The sequence below is a fragment of the Eublepharis macularius genome, chromosome 17 (assembly GCF_028583425.1).
Source record: "Eublepharis macularius isolate TG4126 chromosome 17, MPM_Emac_v1.0, whole genome shotgun sequence".
Taxonomy (NCBI): domain Eukaryota; kingdom Metazoa; phylum Chordata; class Lepidosauria; order Squamata; family Eublepharidae; genus Eublepharis; species Eublepharis macularius.
In genome coordinates, this window is record NC_072806.1 from 32,485,664 (window position 1) to 32,501,974 (window position 16,311).

At 43.5% G+C, this 16,311-nt stretch overlaps 1 protein-coding gene across 2 annotated transcripts in view; it reads left to right on the forward strand.

The window, feature by feature from the left end:
• The first annotated feature begins 6,489 nt into the window (after nt 1–6,489).
• The window catches only part of DHX40 (DEAH-box helicase 40), a 39,890-nt gene continuing 30,068 nt past the window's right edge, over nt 6,490–16,311 (forward strand). The window contains exons 1-4 of one of the 2 annotated variants that reach the window (XM_055001734.1): nt 6,490–6,537; nt 10,849–11,048; nt 12,326–12,471; nt 15,587–15,706. In XM_055001734.1, the coding sequence (XP_054857709.1) occupies nt 10,865–11,048; nt 12,326–12,471; nt 15,587–15,706 (450 nt within the window). In that variant the 5' untranslated portion in view covers nt 6,490–6,537; nt 10,849–10,864. Of the gene's footprint in view, nt 6,538–6,576; nt 6,674–10,848; nt 11,049–12,325; nt 12,472–15,586; nt 15,707–16,311 lie in introns of those variants that run through there. The other variant, XM_055001733.1, reaches the window with a different exon arrangement.

Sequence of the window (16,311 nt, forward strand, 5' to 3'; positions counted from 1 at the left end):
TGGCTCAGCTGGGGGTCCAAAAAAGCCTGGAAAAAGACTTAAAAGGGGAAGGGAGAAGGTGGATTTTAGCACTGCCCTCTCCCTGGTTTGGCTGGGGGAAGAGCATCTACACAGATGCTCTGCTTGCAACCACCCCCCAATTTCTCCTTTGAACTGGAGTGAAGGGTGATTTTTTTGCTCTGACTTAGAGGCGAAAGCTACAGGAGCCATAAGCATTGTGGGGAAGATCCCTGAATACGGGTAGGGGCATCTAGCTGGCCAAATGGGACAAAATCCCTGTGTGAAAGTGACCAACACAAATCTTGATTTTATTTACCTCATTCCCCTCTGTTTGTCTCCCAGTACTTCCTGGCCTCTGTTGCAACTTCAATTGCAATGGCCATTTTTCGTGCATCGTTTGTTGCTTGCACCCTCAATCATACACAGTCGCTTCTTCCCAAGTCAGGCTTCTTTGTTCATCTAGCTCTGTAGTGTCTACTCTAATAATTAGCGGCTTTCCGGGGCCTCTGGCAGACAAAAGCCTTTCCCACCGTCATCCGCCCCATGAGTTTTTGGAACTGGAGACTGGACCTGGGATAGCTCACTGAGCCATTGCCCCTCTTTTGGTATCGTAACAAACCAAAATGCACACAGAGAAATCCAGATTCTAAATGGAAGGAAGAGAGATTCTTACATCAAAGGACAGCAACTATGGGTGATCGCTTTGTACAGAAAAAAAATTGCAAAGGATTGCAGCTGGTGAGTGCTTCAGTTCATATTGTGATGTTGTCCGTATTATGTTCAGTTCGTATTATGATGCTGCGGCATGGCAGCAAGCAGGCAAGAGACAGAAAGGCTCACAGACGTGTTTTCAAGAAAAGAGAGTGTGCGTGTGTGGTTATTATGAATCATTTGTATATATAGGCTCTTCTGACATATGTGAGTGATTTGAAGTGAAGATGACAACAGCTGTCTGTAGCTATTACGAATTATAACAACAAAGAGAGAGCCTGGCAGGCAATCTGCTTTGATTGTACTGAACAAAATTGCAAGAAGCTTCACACTAGAGAAGAAAAAGAAAGCATCCTACTAGTCCTCATGGGTCACATGGAAGTGGAACTCTAATAACGTGCTGCTATGCTCTCTGTTTTTATACTTATATAGGTCTAGTATATTTTTAAATGGATGATATGTACTATTTATGTTTTTAATGGTAATGTTGATTATATGTGTAGTGTGTTTTTAAGCTTTGTTGTGATCAGCCCTGAGCCCACTGGTGTGGGGAGGGCGAACTATAAATTGAATAAATTAAATTAAATCAAATTAATAATCCAGCAGTCAAAAGAGAGGTTTGAACATCTCACGCTTTCCCAGACCATCCTGAGTTTTTGTCAACAACAGCTGTAGGTCTGAAATTATGCTGAACATCCAGTGTGGATTTTCCGAATTGCCTTGAGCAATGTGTTCTTTTTTGGAAAACTGAAATTGTAGAGACATGCTGCAGTTTGTGACGAGAATGAACAAGATAATTATAGTAAATCACATTACAGCAGCAGTTTCATGCGCATGCGCACACGCACGCGTGCACACACATACACAGGGACTGTGTGATGATGTCATTTCTGGGAAGTGACGTCATTGCTAGGGTTGTCAAGCACCTTCAACCTCCCGGCAGGGGGATTGGGGCCTGGCAGTCACCATTCTGGTGTGTGTGTGCTCGCGCATGCAAAGTGTGCACATGCTCCCGCAAGTGTAATGATGTCACTTCCGGGAAGTGACATCATCACGCGGCGCCCCCCGGAGCATGCCCATGATCTGCAGGGGCTCTGCAGCGGCCCAAAATGGGCCCAATCCGCACCAAAACGGGCTTGTGTTGGGCCTGGTTTTGCACAGATCGGGTCCGTTTTGAGCCACTACTCTCCGCAGCGAACCAAAATGGCCCCGTTTGGGTATGAATCGGGTCCGTTTTGAGCTGCTGTGGCACGCAGGAGTGTTCCCATGCTCCGCAGCGGCCCCGATCCGGGCCAAACTGGTCTGATCTAGGTGGCTGCTGCACACAGGAGCGTGCAGTGCCACAGGGGTGTGAGCACAGAAGGTGCACATCCCCCCCCACCAGCCAGGTAAGTGGGAGTGGGGTGTGAGGGTTCCCCCGCCCCCACTGGGGGTATGGAATCCCTAGTCATCACGCAGGCTGTGGCTGCCCCGGGAGCACTTCTGTGCTCCATGGCAGGGCCGAATTCAGCCCAGATAAAGTTAAAATCAGCCTGGAACGGGCCATTCCACCACAGGGGAGCATTCCTCTACCTGGCAGTGACCAGATCCAGGCTGTTTCGGGCCCAAATTGAGCTAAAACAGACCTGAAATGGCCCAAATCAGCCTGGAACGGACTGCTGCCGCACAGGAGAGCACTCCTCTGCCCAGCAGCAGCCTGAACCTGGCTGTTTAGGCCTCAATCTTGGCTATTTAGGGCCCAAATGGGGCCAAAATGGCCCAAAGGGCCCCTAAATGGGTCCCAAAGGGCCAAAACCGCCCTGAAACAGCCCGTTTGGGACTGAAATGGCCTAGACCGGGCTGCTGCCAGGTGGGGGAACCCTCCCCCGCCTGGCAGCGGCCGTATCCGAATCATTTCAGGCCACATGACAGCAGTCACGTGGGTATTTTTTAGAGGTGTCGGAACGCTGTTCTGGGGCGTTCCAGCTCAAAAAAAGCCCTCTGTGTGTGTGTGTGTGTGTGTTTGTGTGTATCAATAATATTTTTTATTTTGAAAAACAGAATAATAATAAAAGGGATACAGAAAGGAAATGGGTATTATATAACATGGTTGCATAAATCAGAGATAGTTATGTATAACAGAATATATAAACCAAAGTATTTCTCTCCACTATCCCCTTAATAATTTTTTTAAATTACAAAAAATGCATATATATTATTGAATAAAAGCCATTGAGCTCATTGGGATTTACTTCCAAGTAAACATAGCCTTGAGCTGCATTCTCCTCAAGAGTTTAATATACCTATGCTCATGGCTTCAGTGGCCTGAAGAATGCTTCTCAGTTGCCAAACGGACAAGGGAAGAAATGTCCTGTCCCTTTAATAAATGTTTGATTAGTAGAAAGGGGCAATTGAAGCTTTTTATGGCATAAAGTCAGGGCTTTTTTTTCTAGGAAAAGAGGTGGTGGAACTCAGTGGGTTGCCCTTGGAGAAAATGGTCACATGGCTGGTGGCCCCGCCCCCGATCTCCGTACATTGGGGAGTTTAGATTGCCTTCCGCGCCGCTTGGTGGCGTGGAAGGCGATCTAAACTCCCCTCTGTCCAGAGATCAGGGGGCGGGGACACCGGCCATGTGACCATTTTCAAGAGGTGCCAGAACTCCGTTCCACTGCGTTCCTGCTGAAAAAAAGCCCTGCATAAAGTTAAACAGCAACACTTGCTAATTGCTGCAGATCAAATTAATATTTATGTTATTTATAATCCACCTATCTCACTAGGACTCAAGGTGGATTATATAGAGGGACCAGTTTAAAAGGTGGCAACCCTACTAGAGGAGGTGGCTCTCCAGGCTTGCAAATCAAAGCACATGTATCCAGAAGTGGGAACTCAGTGGTACTTACTTGTTGCCAACTTTTTAAATATCTCTGCTCTTCTACTATTAACTGCAGCATGACTGGCTGATGTGTATTTATTTCTTCATTTTGAAATGTATGTTATTTATACTCTGCCTTTCTCATTGCATTGCATTTCCCATATACATTGTAATCAGTCTAATTGATTAAAGAGTTGGAGTCAGTACAGTCAGTTTCAAAGACATTTCAATAAACGATTTAAAAGGGTATAAAATGCAAAGATTTAAAACCAGCAGAAATCTAGTACTGAGTTGAAGAAATGCTGGAATAGACCATAAGCAATTCTCAGACCGACATGTTAAGCAACATAGAAACTACCCAGTAGGATCATACGTACAACAACATAGTAGTACTTCCATCTAAGACCACCACTTTTTCTGGGGCTGCCCTCAGCCATCTGCTATGCCTGTATACGGACTCCCAATATTTGTTTAAATAGCCTGCTCCTGGACTATTTTAATGACTTTTAAAAAATTATTATTGATTTTATGTTTTTGTGACTTTTAATGTATTTTTTGAATGTTGTTAGCCACCCTGAGCTCATCTGTGGGGAGGACGGGGTATAAATCAAATAAAATTAATAAATAAATAATAAATAAATAAATAGTAGTAAAGTCTATGGTCCTAGCCAGTTTGGTGTAGTGGGTAAGGGTGGTGGGACTCTAATCTGGTGAACTGAGATTGATTCCCCACTCCTCCACTTGGCCAGCTGGGTGACCTTGAGTCAGTCACAGCTCTTCGGAGCTCTCTCAGTCCCACCCACCTCACAAGGTGTTTTGTTGTGGGGATAATAATAACATGCTTTGTAATATGCTCTGAGTGGGTGTTAAGTTGAATATGTACTCCTATATACAACCTTGGCTTCATGTTATCTAATGTCAGTCCTAGAATTGATTATGTTCTGTTTCAGCAGTTATTTAACTCTGTATTGGATCCTTGCTAATGCTGTGTCTTTGTAAAATCCTATGATGTTGTTTATGGAAATGTCCTTGATATTGATTGCACTAATCTCATACTGTGTAATCTGCCCTTGAGTCTCAGTGAGAAAGGCAGACTATGAATAAATAAATAAATAAATAATAAATAAATAAACTAACTGTCCTGAAAGGCAGTATATAAATTGAATGTTGTTGTTGTTGTTATTTCTCCATGCTGTGCAAAGCTTCACCTCTTAATTTCTGTGTATCAAGATGAGACAATAACAGCACAGGACAAGTAAAGTATTTTTTCGAGTAAGCCGTATGGTTTCTTATAACTTTAACGAACAGTGGTCTTTTTTAAAAAAACCCTGCCATTTCCATAAATATTCTTCCTCTGCCACCTTCTGGCCATCAAAGGAATGTGTGACAGTAAAGTGCCATCTGGTCAAAGCTAAATTATGACGACCTTAGAGGAGCTAGTTTGCCATTGCCTGCCTTTGTATAGCTGCCCTGGACTTCCCCGGTGGTCTCCCATCCAAGTACTAACCAGAGCCAACCCTGCTTAGCTGCTGAGATTGGCGTGGCCATCCAGGTCAGGTCAAAATAATGTATAAAGGAAGGGGTTTTAACACAGAGAGGTTTTCCCCCCGCAGACAAAATGATGAGAGAAAAATGAGCAGACAGGTAGTCATGGAAGTTTGATTAGAAAATTAAGTAAGAAGTAAGTAATGAAGAGGAAACATGCAAGGAAAAAACAAGGGAAGTGGTAGAGCATTTGGTGGCAAAAGCAAAAGGATTAAATATGAAACTGGGGGAGAAAGATGTGGATAGCTCAGGTGAGCCTGATTTCAGAAGCTAAGCAGGGTCGGCCTTGGTTAGTAATTGGATGGGAGACCTCCAATGAAGATCAGGGTTGCAGAGGTAGGCAATGGCAAACCACCTCTTGCCATAAAAACCCCACCAGAGGTAGCCATAAATCAGCTATGACTTGAGGGCACTCTCCACCACTAGGGGAGAAAGGCAGGATTTACACATAGGAAAACAGATTACTCTCTAGACACGTTTCCCCCAGATCTAGGGCTGTGTGATACCCCTCAGCCCCTAGCTCAGCTTGGGTGGGCTACACTCAGTTCATTAGGTGCATGTTAAGATGCTCCCGATAAAATTTTTAAAAGTCTGTCTTTAAGCTGCCACTAGGCTCCTGTTAGCCTGTATTAAATGAGGCTATATTGGATGAAAAAAGTTGCTCTTAGTCATGCTAATACGCTGTTAGATTTCCGCCCCATGGACTCCAGTGGCTTCCTGCAATATATATTACTATTTTATTAATTTTATTACATCCAGAGGAGTTAATTTTAATTAATTATTAAATTCATTTCATTTTATATTTTATTACCAATACATCATTATATTATTATTAATTTTTATTAAATTATTATTAAATGTATTATTAAATTTATTTAATAATAAATATTATTAAATATTTTATTAATATTAAAATATTAATAAAATATTATTAAAAATTTAAAAATTAAAATTATTAAATTTATTTATTATTACATTTATTATTGTTGCTGTTATTATTAATAGTAGTAATAGATATTATTGTTGATATTATTAATACTATTGTTTCTGTAATCCTCCCTGAGGCCGCTGGAAATGTGGGGAGGGCGGAATATAAATTGAAAATAAATAAATAAAAAAATAATATTAAATAGATCAGTAATTATTAGATAAATGATTATTAATAACAACAGCAATATCCGTCAAAGGTCGCAAGGGAGCAGCACGAGTCAACTCGAACAGCAGGCAGAAGCAGAGCAAACGGGACACATCACAGGGGAGGAGAGCGGAGGGGCGGGGCTAGGGTGCTGGGCGGGGCCTCTGGAACGGCCGCGGCAGCCTCCGCGGGGAGGAAGCTGACGTCACAGAGACGCGCCGCTTTCTCGGCTTCCGGGTTGGAAAAGAAAAACAAACGACGCCGGAAGGTGTCACGTGGCTGCTACCTGCAAAAGGTGCGTGTAAGCTCCGCCCAGCGCAGGGAAAGGGAAAAGGGAGGGAGGTTCTTCCCATGTGACATAAGTGGGATGCTGCAGCCACTTTTGGGGTTCCCTGGCAGGTTTCCTGTGTCTTTTAACAACCGTCTGGCAGGTAGGAGTTCAACAGGAGCAACAATATCCATCACCGCTTTGCTCCCCTTTCTTCCCCTCCCAAGCACAGAGATGCAGTGACGGCGGGGGGAGGCGTCACTTATGAGTTATTGCTGTTTTTATTCCACCAGGAAGCTTCCTCCACCGTCCTTTCTCTCTCCCTACTTTATCCTCACAACGACCTGGTGAGGTTGCTTAGGCTGAGGGTGCTGTCCAACGTCCCCCCGGGAGGGGGGTGTTCATTAAGTTTTTTTACTCAGAAAGGAGGGCTACATTGTAGGGAGGAGGTTGCAGGTGCTTTGCTAATGAGTTAGGGATCATAGACTTCACCACTATGTTGCCTTACATACTATCCGTTCCGTTGCCTTAAGTATGTGCTCCTGTGTGCTGCCTGTGCTTCAAGTACGATCCTGCTGGGTAGTTCTATGTTGTCTAATGTTAGTCCTAGAATTGCTTATGTTCTGTTTCAGCATTTCTTCAACTCTGTATGGGATTCTTGCTAATGCTGTGTCTTTGTAAACTTGTATTTATTTACTCTATGGTATTGTTTATGGAAATGTCCTTGATACCGACTGTACTAATCTCGCACTGTGTAATCTGCCTTTAGTCTCAGTCAGAAAGGCGGACTATAAATGACATAAATAAATAAGTCCTGTAGTTAAAAGATAGTTGGTGGCTGTGTTTGGTGTACAGGTAAACTTGCAAAAGTAGTAGTGGCACAATGCTTTTTTAAAATTCCAGCGGAAAGATCACAGAATGACAAGCATTTGAGTTCACTTCATGGGGATGTATTGCAGTAGCGCAAATGCAGAAAAGGGGGAAGGAGATGAAAGTTTTTTCAGGGCAGAGTGGAGAGGCCCCTGGCAATTTGACACTTAAAACTGCAGATCAGGGGCTTCTCCATCAAGCCCTGGAATATCTTTTTCACCCAGCTCTGTGTTTTTGTGTGCATGCATGTAACATTGAGCTGGATATAGAGTTCTTTGGAAGCTTGCTATTTTGGTTGATCCTAATAAACAGAGTTGTGAGAGAGACTGCTTCACACTGTGTGTTAATGGGAGAGGAAACTTTTAAAAATAAATGTTACAGTAATAGAGGAGACTTTTATAAACAAATGACAATAAACTAGGGCCTGCAGGAAATGGTAGGATTTGGAAATCCCATTCCATGAGACTCCTACCTTATCCAGGAGGGTGAGGGGAGGTCCAGTTTTGCTGCTTTCATCTATGTAGGAGCTAGCCAAGTTACTATTAAATAGTAAAGGATAATCCATTACACTGGACGTGCCAGTTGGAAATTGTCCTCCTTTTCTTTTTTCTATTTTATCTATTTACTAGATGAGTAAAATAAAGTACAGCGTTCAAAAACATTTAGCAACTGCAGACAACAATAAAATGCATTCAGTATCAAACATATAAAAGTGATCTGTGAGGATGTATATCCATATTATAATGAATATTCACACAATAAATAAAATAATACCTAACCTGTTGGATTTTTTAAAAGTGCCATTAACCTTTGACTGCATTAAATCAGTAATTGTAACCATTTCAGCTAAATTTGATTTCCTCATTTGTCACTTAGCTAAAAATGTCCTTTGGCTTCTTACAAATGAATAGATAGCGCAATAGATAAATGTAGCAATCATATTGGAGCCTGTATTACTGTACTAATGTATCCAAGGAATATAAGATTATAAAAAATTGCTTATATTATTAAGGGTGTAAGGAGAAAAAGTAACATAAATTAGGACCACTGCAGAGTAGCATGTGCTACAGTGTCGTGGAACCTTATCAAATGGTATTACACTGTAGTTTTTAGAAAATTAATTGTGCTTCTAAAATTGTGACAGTATGACTTTTGTATCCGAAATACTGGAAACAAAAATTAAAGCACACCAATTAATGAATGATTTTACAAATGAAAAGCAATGTGGTATAGTGGTTAGAGTGTCAGACTTGGATTTGGATTCAAATCTTGGCTCACCTGTGAAGCCATGTTTCATCCTAAACCTTACAAGGTTGTTGTGAGGATTTAATGGAAGAGGGAAGACTCATAAAAACCCACCCTGAACACATTGGAGGAAAGGTGGGATAAAATGTAATCAATAGCTAGTGCCCAAAGGTACAGATTGTAAGAGTGTGGGACTCTAATCTGGAGAACTGGGTTTGATTCCCCACTCCTCCACTTGAAGCCAGCTAGGTGACTTTGGGTCAGTCACAGCTTCTAGGAGCTCTCTCAGCCCCACCCACCTCACAGGGTGTTTTGCTGTGGGGATAATAACAACACACTTTGTAAACCACCCTGAGTGGGCATTACATTGTCCTGAAGGGCGGTATATAAATCGAATGTTGTTGTTGTTCTTATTATTAATTTTAAACCATTTTGATAAATTTGACCATTAGAAAACCAAGAGTGCCAAAACCAGGACTCTCTTGTTTTTGCTACTGTAGAACAGCAGGGCTATCCCTTTGGGATTTCTATTTATCTGTCCATTGTATTTTTCCTGCCCTTTCTCCAAGGAGCTCTGGTCAATCTACAGAGTTCTCCTCTCCGTTTTATTTTCGTGACAACCCTGCAAGGATTGAGGGAGAAAGACTGGTCCAAGGTCATTTAGTGAGCTTCATTGCTGAACAGGGATATGAAGCCAGATCTCCTCCCACTGAACCTGGCAGCCTGTCCGCTGTTGTGAAAAATTCCTTTCCTGTAGGACTGCTATATTTTCCTGATAGTGTTGTTATGCTGTTATCAGAATTCTAGCTGGTAGACACTGACTGGTGAAGCTTTTTCTTAATATCTTAATAGTGAACCTCCACGCTGAGAGAAGTTTATCTTGTCAATTGCTTCCTTGTTTGTATATATTAAAGGCACCTAAGGCTTGGGGGAGCAATAGCTTATTATCCTATATGAAACAGTAACACTCAGGGTGGATTTGATTTAAATCAAACTGATTTAAATCACTATTTAAATCACTAGTCATTAAGGCTTGATTTAAATCATAGTTTTCTACATAAAGACTAATTCTTGCTGGTATAACTTTAATATGCAAGTAGATGCCTGCCTTACCGATAGGTAAAGGAACTTCATTAAAGTATTCCCAAACTGGGTCTCTTTTACGGCCTGCTGCCATTATAGGTTTTTTTCCTCCAAGGAAAGAATGTGATAAACCTCAGGTCATACACACAAAAGATCCAAAGACTTGTGCAGTATCGTGCTCAAAAAGTTTCACTTTCATTTTGTACTGCTTGCCCCTCCCTCCTCACACTTAGTTTCTTCTTGTGCAGATCTATTCCACTCCAAACAATCAGAAAAATATTGTTTCTATTCACTGAACTTCTTGAAACTTAGCACTGGAGGGGTTGATTCTGTCTTCATAGGTTTGTAGAACAATAGGATTAAGGTCTTTTTCTCAACTCTGTTCACGTTATAACATTTTTGCTGTGAAGAAGAGGCATGTGATCTCTGCTGAGCTGACACAAATTCAGTTTTGAGAACTGCAAAACCAAGCATCTGTGATAATATCTTGTAGGCAGAGAAACTGCCCAATAATCTTACAAAAACCTCTGGAAGAGCATGACATTGTGAATGGATTCATGGAATTTATTTACCCCCAAAATTAAACATTTACAGCCTTATTCTACATAATTAAAAACTAATCTTTATTTCATGATGGAATAACCTTTGGATGGTAATATATTTTCCTCAAAAAGCATTTTATTTAAAAAAATCCGATTTAAATAAAAAAAATTGATTTAAATAAAAAAAATCCGATTTAAATAAAAAAAATCCGATTTAAATAAAAAAATCCGATTTTTTAAATTTTTTTTAAAAAAACATTGATTTTTATCCACCCTGGTAACACTTAATGCTCTCTTTTTAGCTTCCACATAGAGCAAAATTTCTTTTCATTGCTGGGTATATCTAGGAAGGCCCCTCCTGATTTTTGCTTCTCTGATGCTCAGAGATGGCATCAGGTCTTGCACGAGCTGTTTGGCATCAGGTCTTGCACGAACTGTTGATGTAAAGTGTAACTTGATCTTTCTACCTAGTTTGTGGCTGCACTGTCTTCTGTTTTTGATGTGAATGATGCCATTTAATAATGGATCTATGATGCTGTGAATGTACCTTTGGGAATTTGTGAAGCTCACTGTGACGTGTTGCCTCTTCTCTTTACAGGCCGGCTTTTATTCCGATGGAGAGAAAATCCAATTTGCTACAAGGAGAAAGGAAAGAACGTGGGGGCTTTGAGACCTTGCCTATTTACAGATTCAGGAAGAAATTAGTGGAAGCTGTTCGTGACAACGCGTTTCTTGTGGTGACTGGTGAGACAGGGAGTGGCAAAACCACTCAGCTCCCGAAATATTTATTCCAAGAAGGTATTTATTTAGATCTTTGTTATACTTGGAAATCCAACTTAAGCCATGCCTTAAAACATCTGCATTCAGTGAACCCTTTCTGTGTTGATTTGTCCATCAAGGGATTGCTGTGTGGTAGTGGGAGAGTTTCGGCATGTGGATACTGTGCTGTAGAGTGTACCTCCCCCCCTTTGAGTAGGGTCCCTACTGGGCTTGTACCCCATGTGAATCGATTCTATGAGTCACTCTGCATGAGATATCTGACACATGAAGAACACGTGTTGGGAGATGCAATGGTCGCTGGGAAGGGTAGTTTAAAAAGACAGAGCTGGTGGCAGGGCAAAGGCTTTGCTATACACCGGAGCTGTGTGCAGGGGATGTGAAATGCCAGAAGGGAAACTTCAGCCCATTAGAACCTCTTCAGGTCCAAGCAAAGTTGACAAAGTTGAAACATAAAACAACAAAGGTTAATTATTAGTAAAATGACCTAATACTAATACTTAGCTTTCAGTGTTCAGCGCGCTTGATGTGCATGATGGTATAACTTTCAACAGCCCCATAAGTAGGCCACCTGCAAGCAAAGCAGGTACTTCCATTTCAGAGTTATGGACTTTCCTCCTATATGTTGCTGTATACCATTGGCCACCCACCCGCCCAGATTCTGTCTTTGGCATTGGCTTTCTAGGAGTCAAACTGAGTCCGGGAGTCTCTGTTGAGATCCTTGAACTGAAGATGCTGAGGAGTGAACCTGGGACCGAGCCTGGCTCTGGAAGGCAGCTCCAGCCCATTTCCATTCCTCTCTGCCCTCTGCTTGTGATCCCTCACAGTTTTAGACTAGAGAGGTGAAATTGACAGAACCTTCGGGGAGGCGAAGATGAAATTAACAACCCCCCTGAAGAGTCTGTCTTTTTAAATTACTAACATTGCATCACCCGATTCTTTACAAACATGCACCGAGGCATCTTGTGTAGAGAGACTCTGAGTCCTAGAATATTTGACTGCATTTGCAGATAGGTGGGGGCCACCTTTCTTACAGGCCATTACTGATAGGCTCACAGAGGAACACCTTAATGGCTTCTGAGGAATCCCAGCAGGCCTTGAAATGCCGTTTGAAAGTCACTGGACTGGGGAGGCAATGCTTTGGAGAGCCATTCACCAGGCGATTGAGTTATATCAAGAAATATGTTGTATGCTTTTTTTTTTTTGGTGGGTGAAGAGAAACATCACAGAAGTATGACTGTTATTTTTTAAAGGCAGTTGTCAGTTCATTTTCTCTGCGATCCCATTACCTTTCACAGGGTTTGCCAAGCATGGCCTGATCGGTGTGACGCAACCACGGCGAGTGGCTGCCACGTCTGTGGCACAGCGAGTAGCAGAAGAGGTGAACTGTCCTCTAGGCAGCATCGTGGGGTATCAGGTTCGCTTTGATGAATGCGTTTCGGAGGTATGTATCGGAAGCGAGTTCAGATTTGATGCTGGAGTTTTGAGTTTAAGGTGCATCAAGGATCTAGGGAAGGATTGTGGCTTGGGGGCAGATGACATGTGTTGCTTTGATCCCAGCCACCTCTGGTGAAAGACCCCTCTTTGGGTGTTGGGAAAGACCCCTCTTTGCCTGAAACCCTGGAGAGCAGCTGCCTGTCCGAGTAGCCAGTGTGGAGTTCTGTGGGTCAGTGGCCTGACTTCGTATAGAGCAGTTCATACATAAGCACATGTATTTATTTATAACCTGAGAGCCAGTTTGGTGTAGTGGTTAAGAGCGGCAGGACTCTAATCTGGAGAGCTGGGTTTGATTCCCCACTCCTCTGCTTGCAGCCAGCTGGGTGACCTTGGGTCAGCCTCTGCGCTCTCAGAGCTCTCTCAGCCCCACCCACTCACAGGGTGTTGGTTGTTGTGGGGATAATAACAACATACTTGTAAACCGCTCTGAGTGGGTGTTAAGTCATCCTGAAGGGCAGTATATAAATCAAATGTTGTTATTATTATTACTATTTTTGGTCCTCATGGACCAAAATAAAATAAACATTTTGGTTTGCAACAATAACATTTAAAATTTCAACAATTGAAGCACGTTAAACGAAATATTAAAAACAGCAAACATTAATACAATACAGCCAGCAACCCTCTCTCAAATAAAGTCGAAGGTCTCCCGCCTGGGCTGGGAGGCCTGTAGGAGAGGCCACCACTATTGTCTCTGTGGGGAGGGAGTTTCAGGGTCTGTGAGTGGCAGCAGAAAATGCCTCCATTGCTTCCGACGTGGCCAGTTCTTGCCAGAAGGTGCCTTCCATTGGCCTCAGAACTCTGCATAATTCCCTCATTGTCTGTTATGTTACAAGACAGGGTTAGAACTGTCTTTTCCTTTCCACCAATAGATAGGTTTGTCACTGATAGGATTCTAGCCAAAAATTTAGCTCTGGGTACACTATATAATGGACAATAAAGTAGGTAGTGGGTAAGGTTCTCCACGGTAGGTAATCCACAAATGCAGGTGCGATGTTCCATAGGGGCGTGAGAATAATGCCCTGCTAAAAGAGCTGCCTGCATCATCTGGAAGCGCAGAGCAGTGAAAGACACTGTGAGGTGGTAATGAGAAATACTGGCTAGGTAGGGAGATCTTAAATGGTCAAATTAGTTTAGTTTATACCAAGGAGCTGCCTTAGATTTTGATGTATCAGTGACAAACACATACTCTGAAATCGAGAAGATTGTGTTTTTGTTATCTGACACTGATAATCATGTGTCCTATAATCATGTGTCATGTCTCAGTTTGCACTCGCAGCCAAAAAGATAAGATCTAAGGTGGTACTGAAGGAGGCTGTTTCGTGACTCCTGGGATAGTTTGGCATACTGTATTGTTTTAATTAATTTTAGTAACCTATACAATCTGTGATAAGGGATTTAATTGTTTATTAGTCAATGTTTGGTGAATTGTGACGGCCTGTGGCTATAGACAAACTCTTTTGACTTGAATAGATAGGTTGGCATTTTTCTCTGTCTGATAATACTTGCTGAAAAGGGCTGTGCTGAAACCCATGGACTCTGCTCTCTGTGTCCCGATTAGGGATTCCCAAACTGTGGCAGATCCTGCAGTGTACCTGGAAAAAAATCAAGCCGGGAAAGCCCCATGAGACACTGATGCCCCTTCTGCCAATATATGGGCCAGGATGTCCTCCCCAGAGAAGTTTGGTGTAGTGGTTAAGAGTGGCAGGACTCTAATCTGGAGAGCCAGATTTGATTTCTCCACTCCTCCACTTGAAGCCAGCTGAGTGACCTTGGGTCAGTCACTTAAGAGCGGCAGGACGCTAATCTGGAGAGCCGGGTTTGATTCCTCACTCCTCCACTTGAAGCCAGCTGGGTGAGCTTGGGTCAGTCACTTAAGAGCGGCAGGACTCTAATCTGGAGAGCCGGGTTTGATTCTCCACTCCTCTGCTTGAAGCCAGCTGGGTGACCTTGGGCTAGTCACGGCTCTCTGGAGCTCTCTCAGCCCCACCCACCTCACAGGGTGATTGTTGTGGGGTAATAATAACATACTTTGTAAACCGCTCTGAGTGGGCATTAAGTTGTCCTGAAGGGCGGTATATAAATCGAATGTTATTATTATATTATTATAAGGGAATCCTGGGTCTTTTGATGGAGTCTGTGCTTCTTCTATAGGGTAGCCCTAGAAATGTCACTGCAGTATCATGTCACTGAGCGCTGATTATTTCCCTAATTAAGCAATATTTTTAAACCACCTTTTTCCAGTGTACGAGTCTAAGAGAGACTTCAAAAATGCACCCACCCACCCCACAAACACACATCAGAAGGGTGGCGATAAATAACAGCTTTACAAGATCACACGTTCAACAAAAGCAGCAATATGAAATCGGCAGAAAGTCCTCTCGAATAAAATAGTAAAGTGTCCAGTAACACCTTTAAGGCTAACCAACTTCATTGTAGCATAAATTTTTGAGAGCCACAGCTCTCTTTATCAGATGTATGGAGGGTATGAAGAAACTGGCCAGTTGGCCAGTCTCAAAAGCTTACGCTACAATAAAAGTTGGTTAGTCTTAAAGGTATTACTGGACTCTTTACTATTTTGCTACTACGGACTAACACAGCTAACTCCTCTGGATACTCTAGAATAAAACATCTTTCCAAGACCACCTAAAATCATACCTGGTGGGGATGGGCCCTCGTTTCCACTGGTGGCCCGCTTCAGAATGTTGGGTAGCCACCTGAGCAGCCCTGATATGGGCCACGACTAAGCAGTTCTCTCTCTGGAGGGGAGCAGTGAGAAGCCGCTGGGGTTAACCGAGCTGGCACACCAATTTGTTTCAACTGGGAAGCAAAGAGGCTTTGCTAATAAGGAGGCTATCCCGCATGGGTAAAGACGATACCAGCCTGTCCTTGTGGGATCTGATCCAGATGAATAATTTCTTTTTGAAAGTGAATGTGTTGCTAGTTTTGAACCAGGAAAGGAACAACCTTCCATGAATGGCCCGGATGTTGACAGCTTGGGAAATTTGCTTTTATGTGTCCAAGCTTGCAGCTCTAATCAAATGCCTGATTAAACTGTGTAGGAGACCTCGATCAAGTATATGACTGACGGCTGTTTGCTGAGGCAGATATTGGCAGACCCACACCTTTCCAAATACAGCGTTGTTATCCTCGATGAAGCCCACGAGCGGAGCTTGAGCACGGTGGGTGGTGTGAAACAGACCTAGGAGACCAATGGTTGGTCACCAGGGGTGAGCAAGAATGACCTCTAGGAAACCTGGCAGGCAAACTTAATATACGTTATTCACATCACTCATTCTTTCCTTTTAGTCTAGTCACTCTATCACAAACGTCTAACACAGGGATTGGGAGCAGGGCCAGCTCCAGCGTCGCTGGTGTGTGATGTCATCGCGCAGGCTGGCACACGCACGGGGGGCCTTCCAGCCCTCCCGTTCAGTTGCTCTGCGGGCTGCCCCTGGCCTGCAAAGCAACTGAATGGGAGGCTGCCTGCTCAGCTGCTCCACACTGCCGCCACCAGCATGCACTCCTGGCCGGGCGCAGCAGCTGCGAGCCAGGCGCAGCAGGCAGCTGGGGCAGTGCGTGGCGGCGTGCATCCTCCCAGCCCTCCGGCTCAGATCCTCTGCGCGCCGCCCCGGCCACCTGCCGTGCCTGGCCCACAGCTGTGCTGGTGGCGGCGGCAGCACAGAGCAACTGGGCAGGAGGGCTGGGAGGCTGCCCGCTCAGTGACCCCGTGCTGCCGCTGCCAGCATGCGCTCTTGGCTGGGCGCAGCAGCAGGGGCAGTTGAGC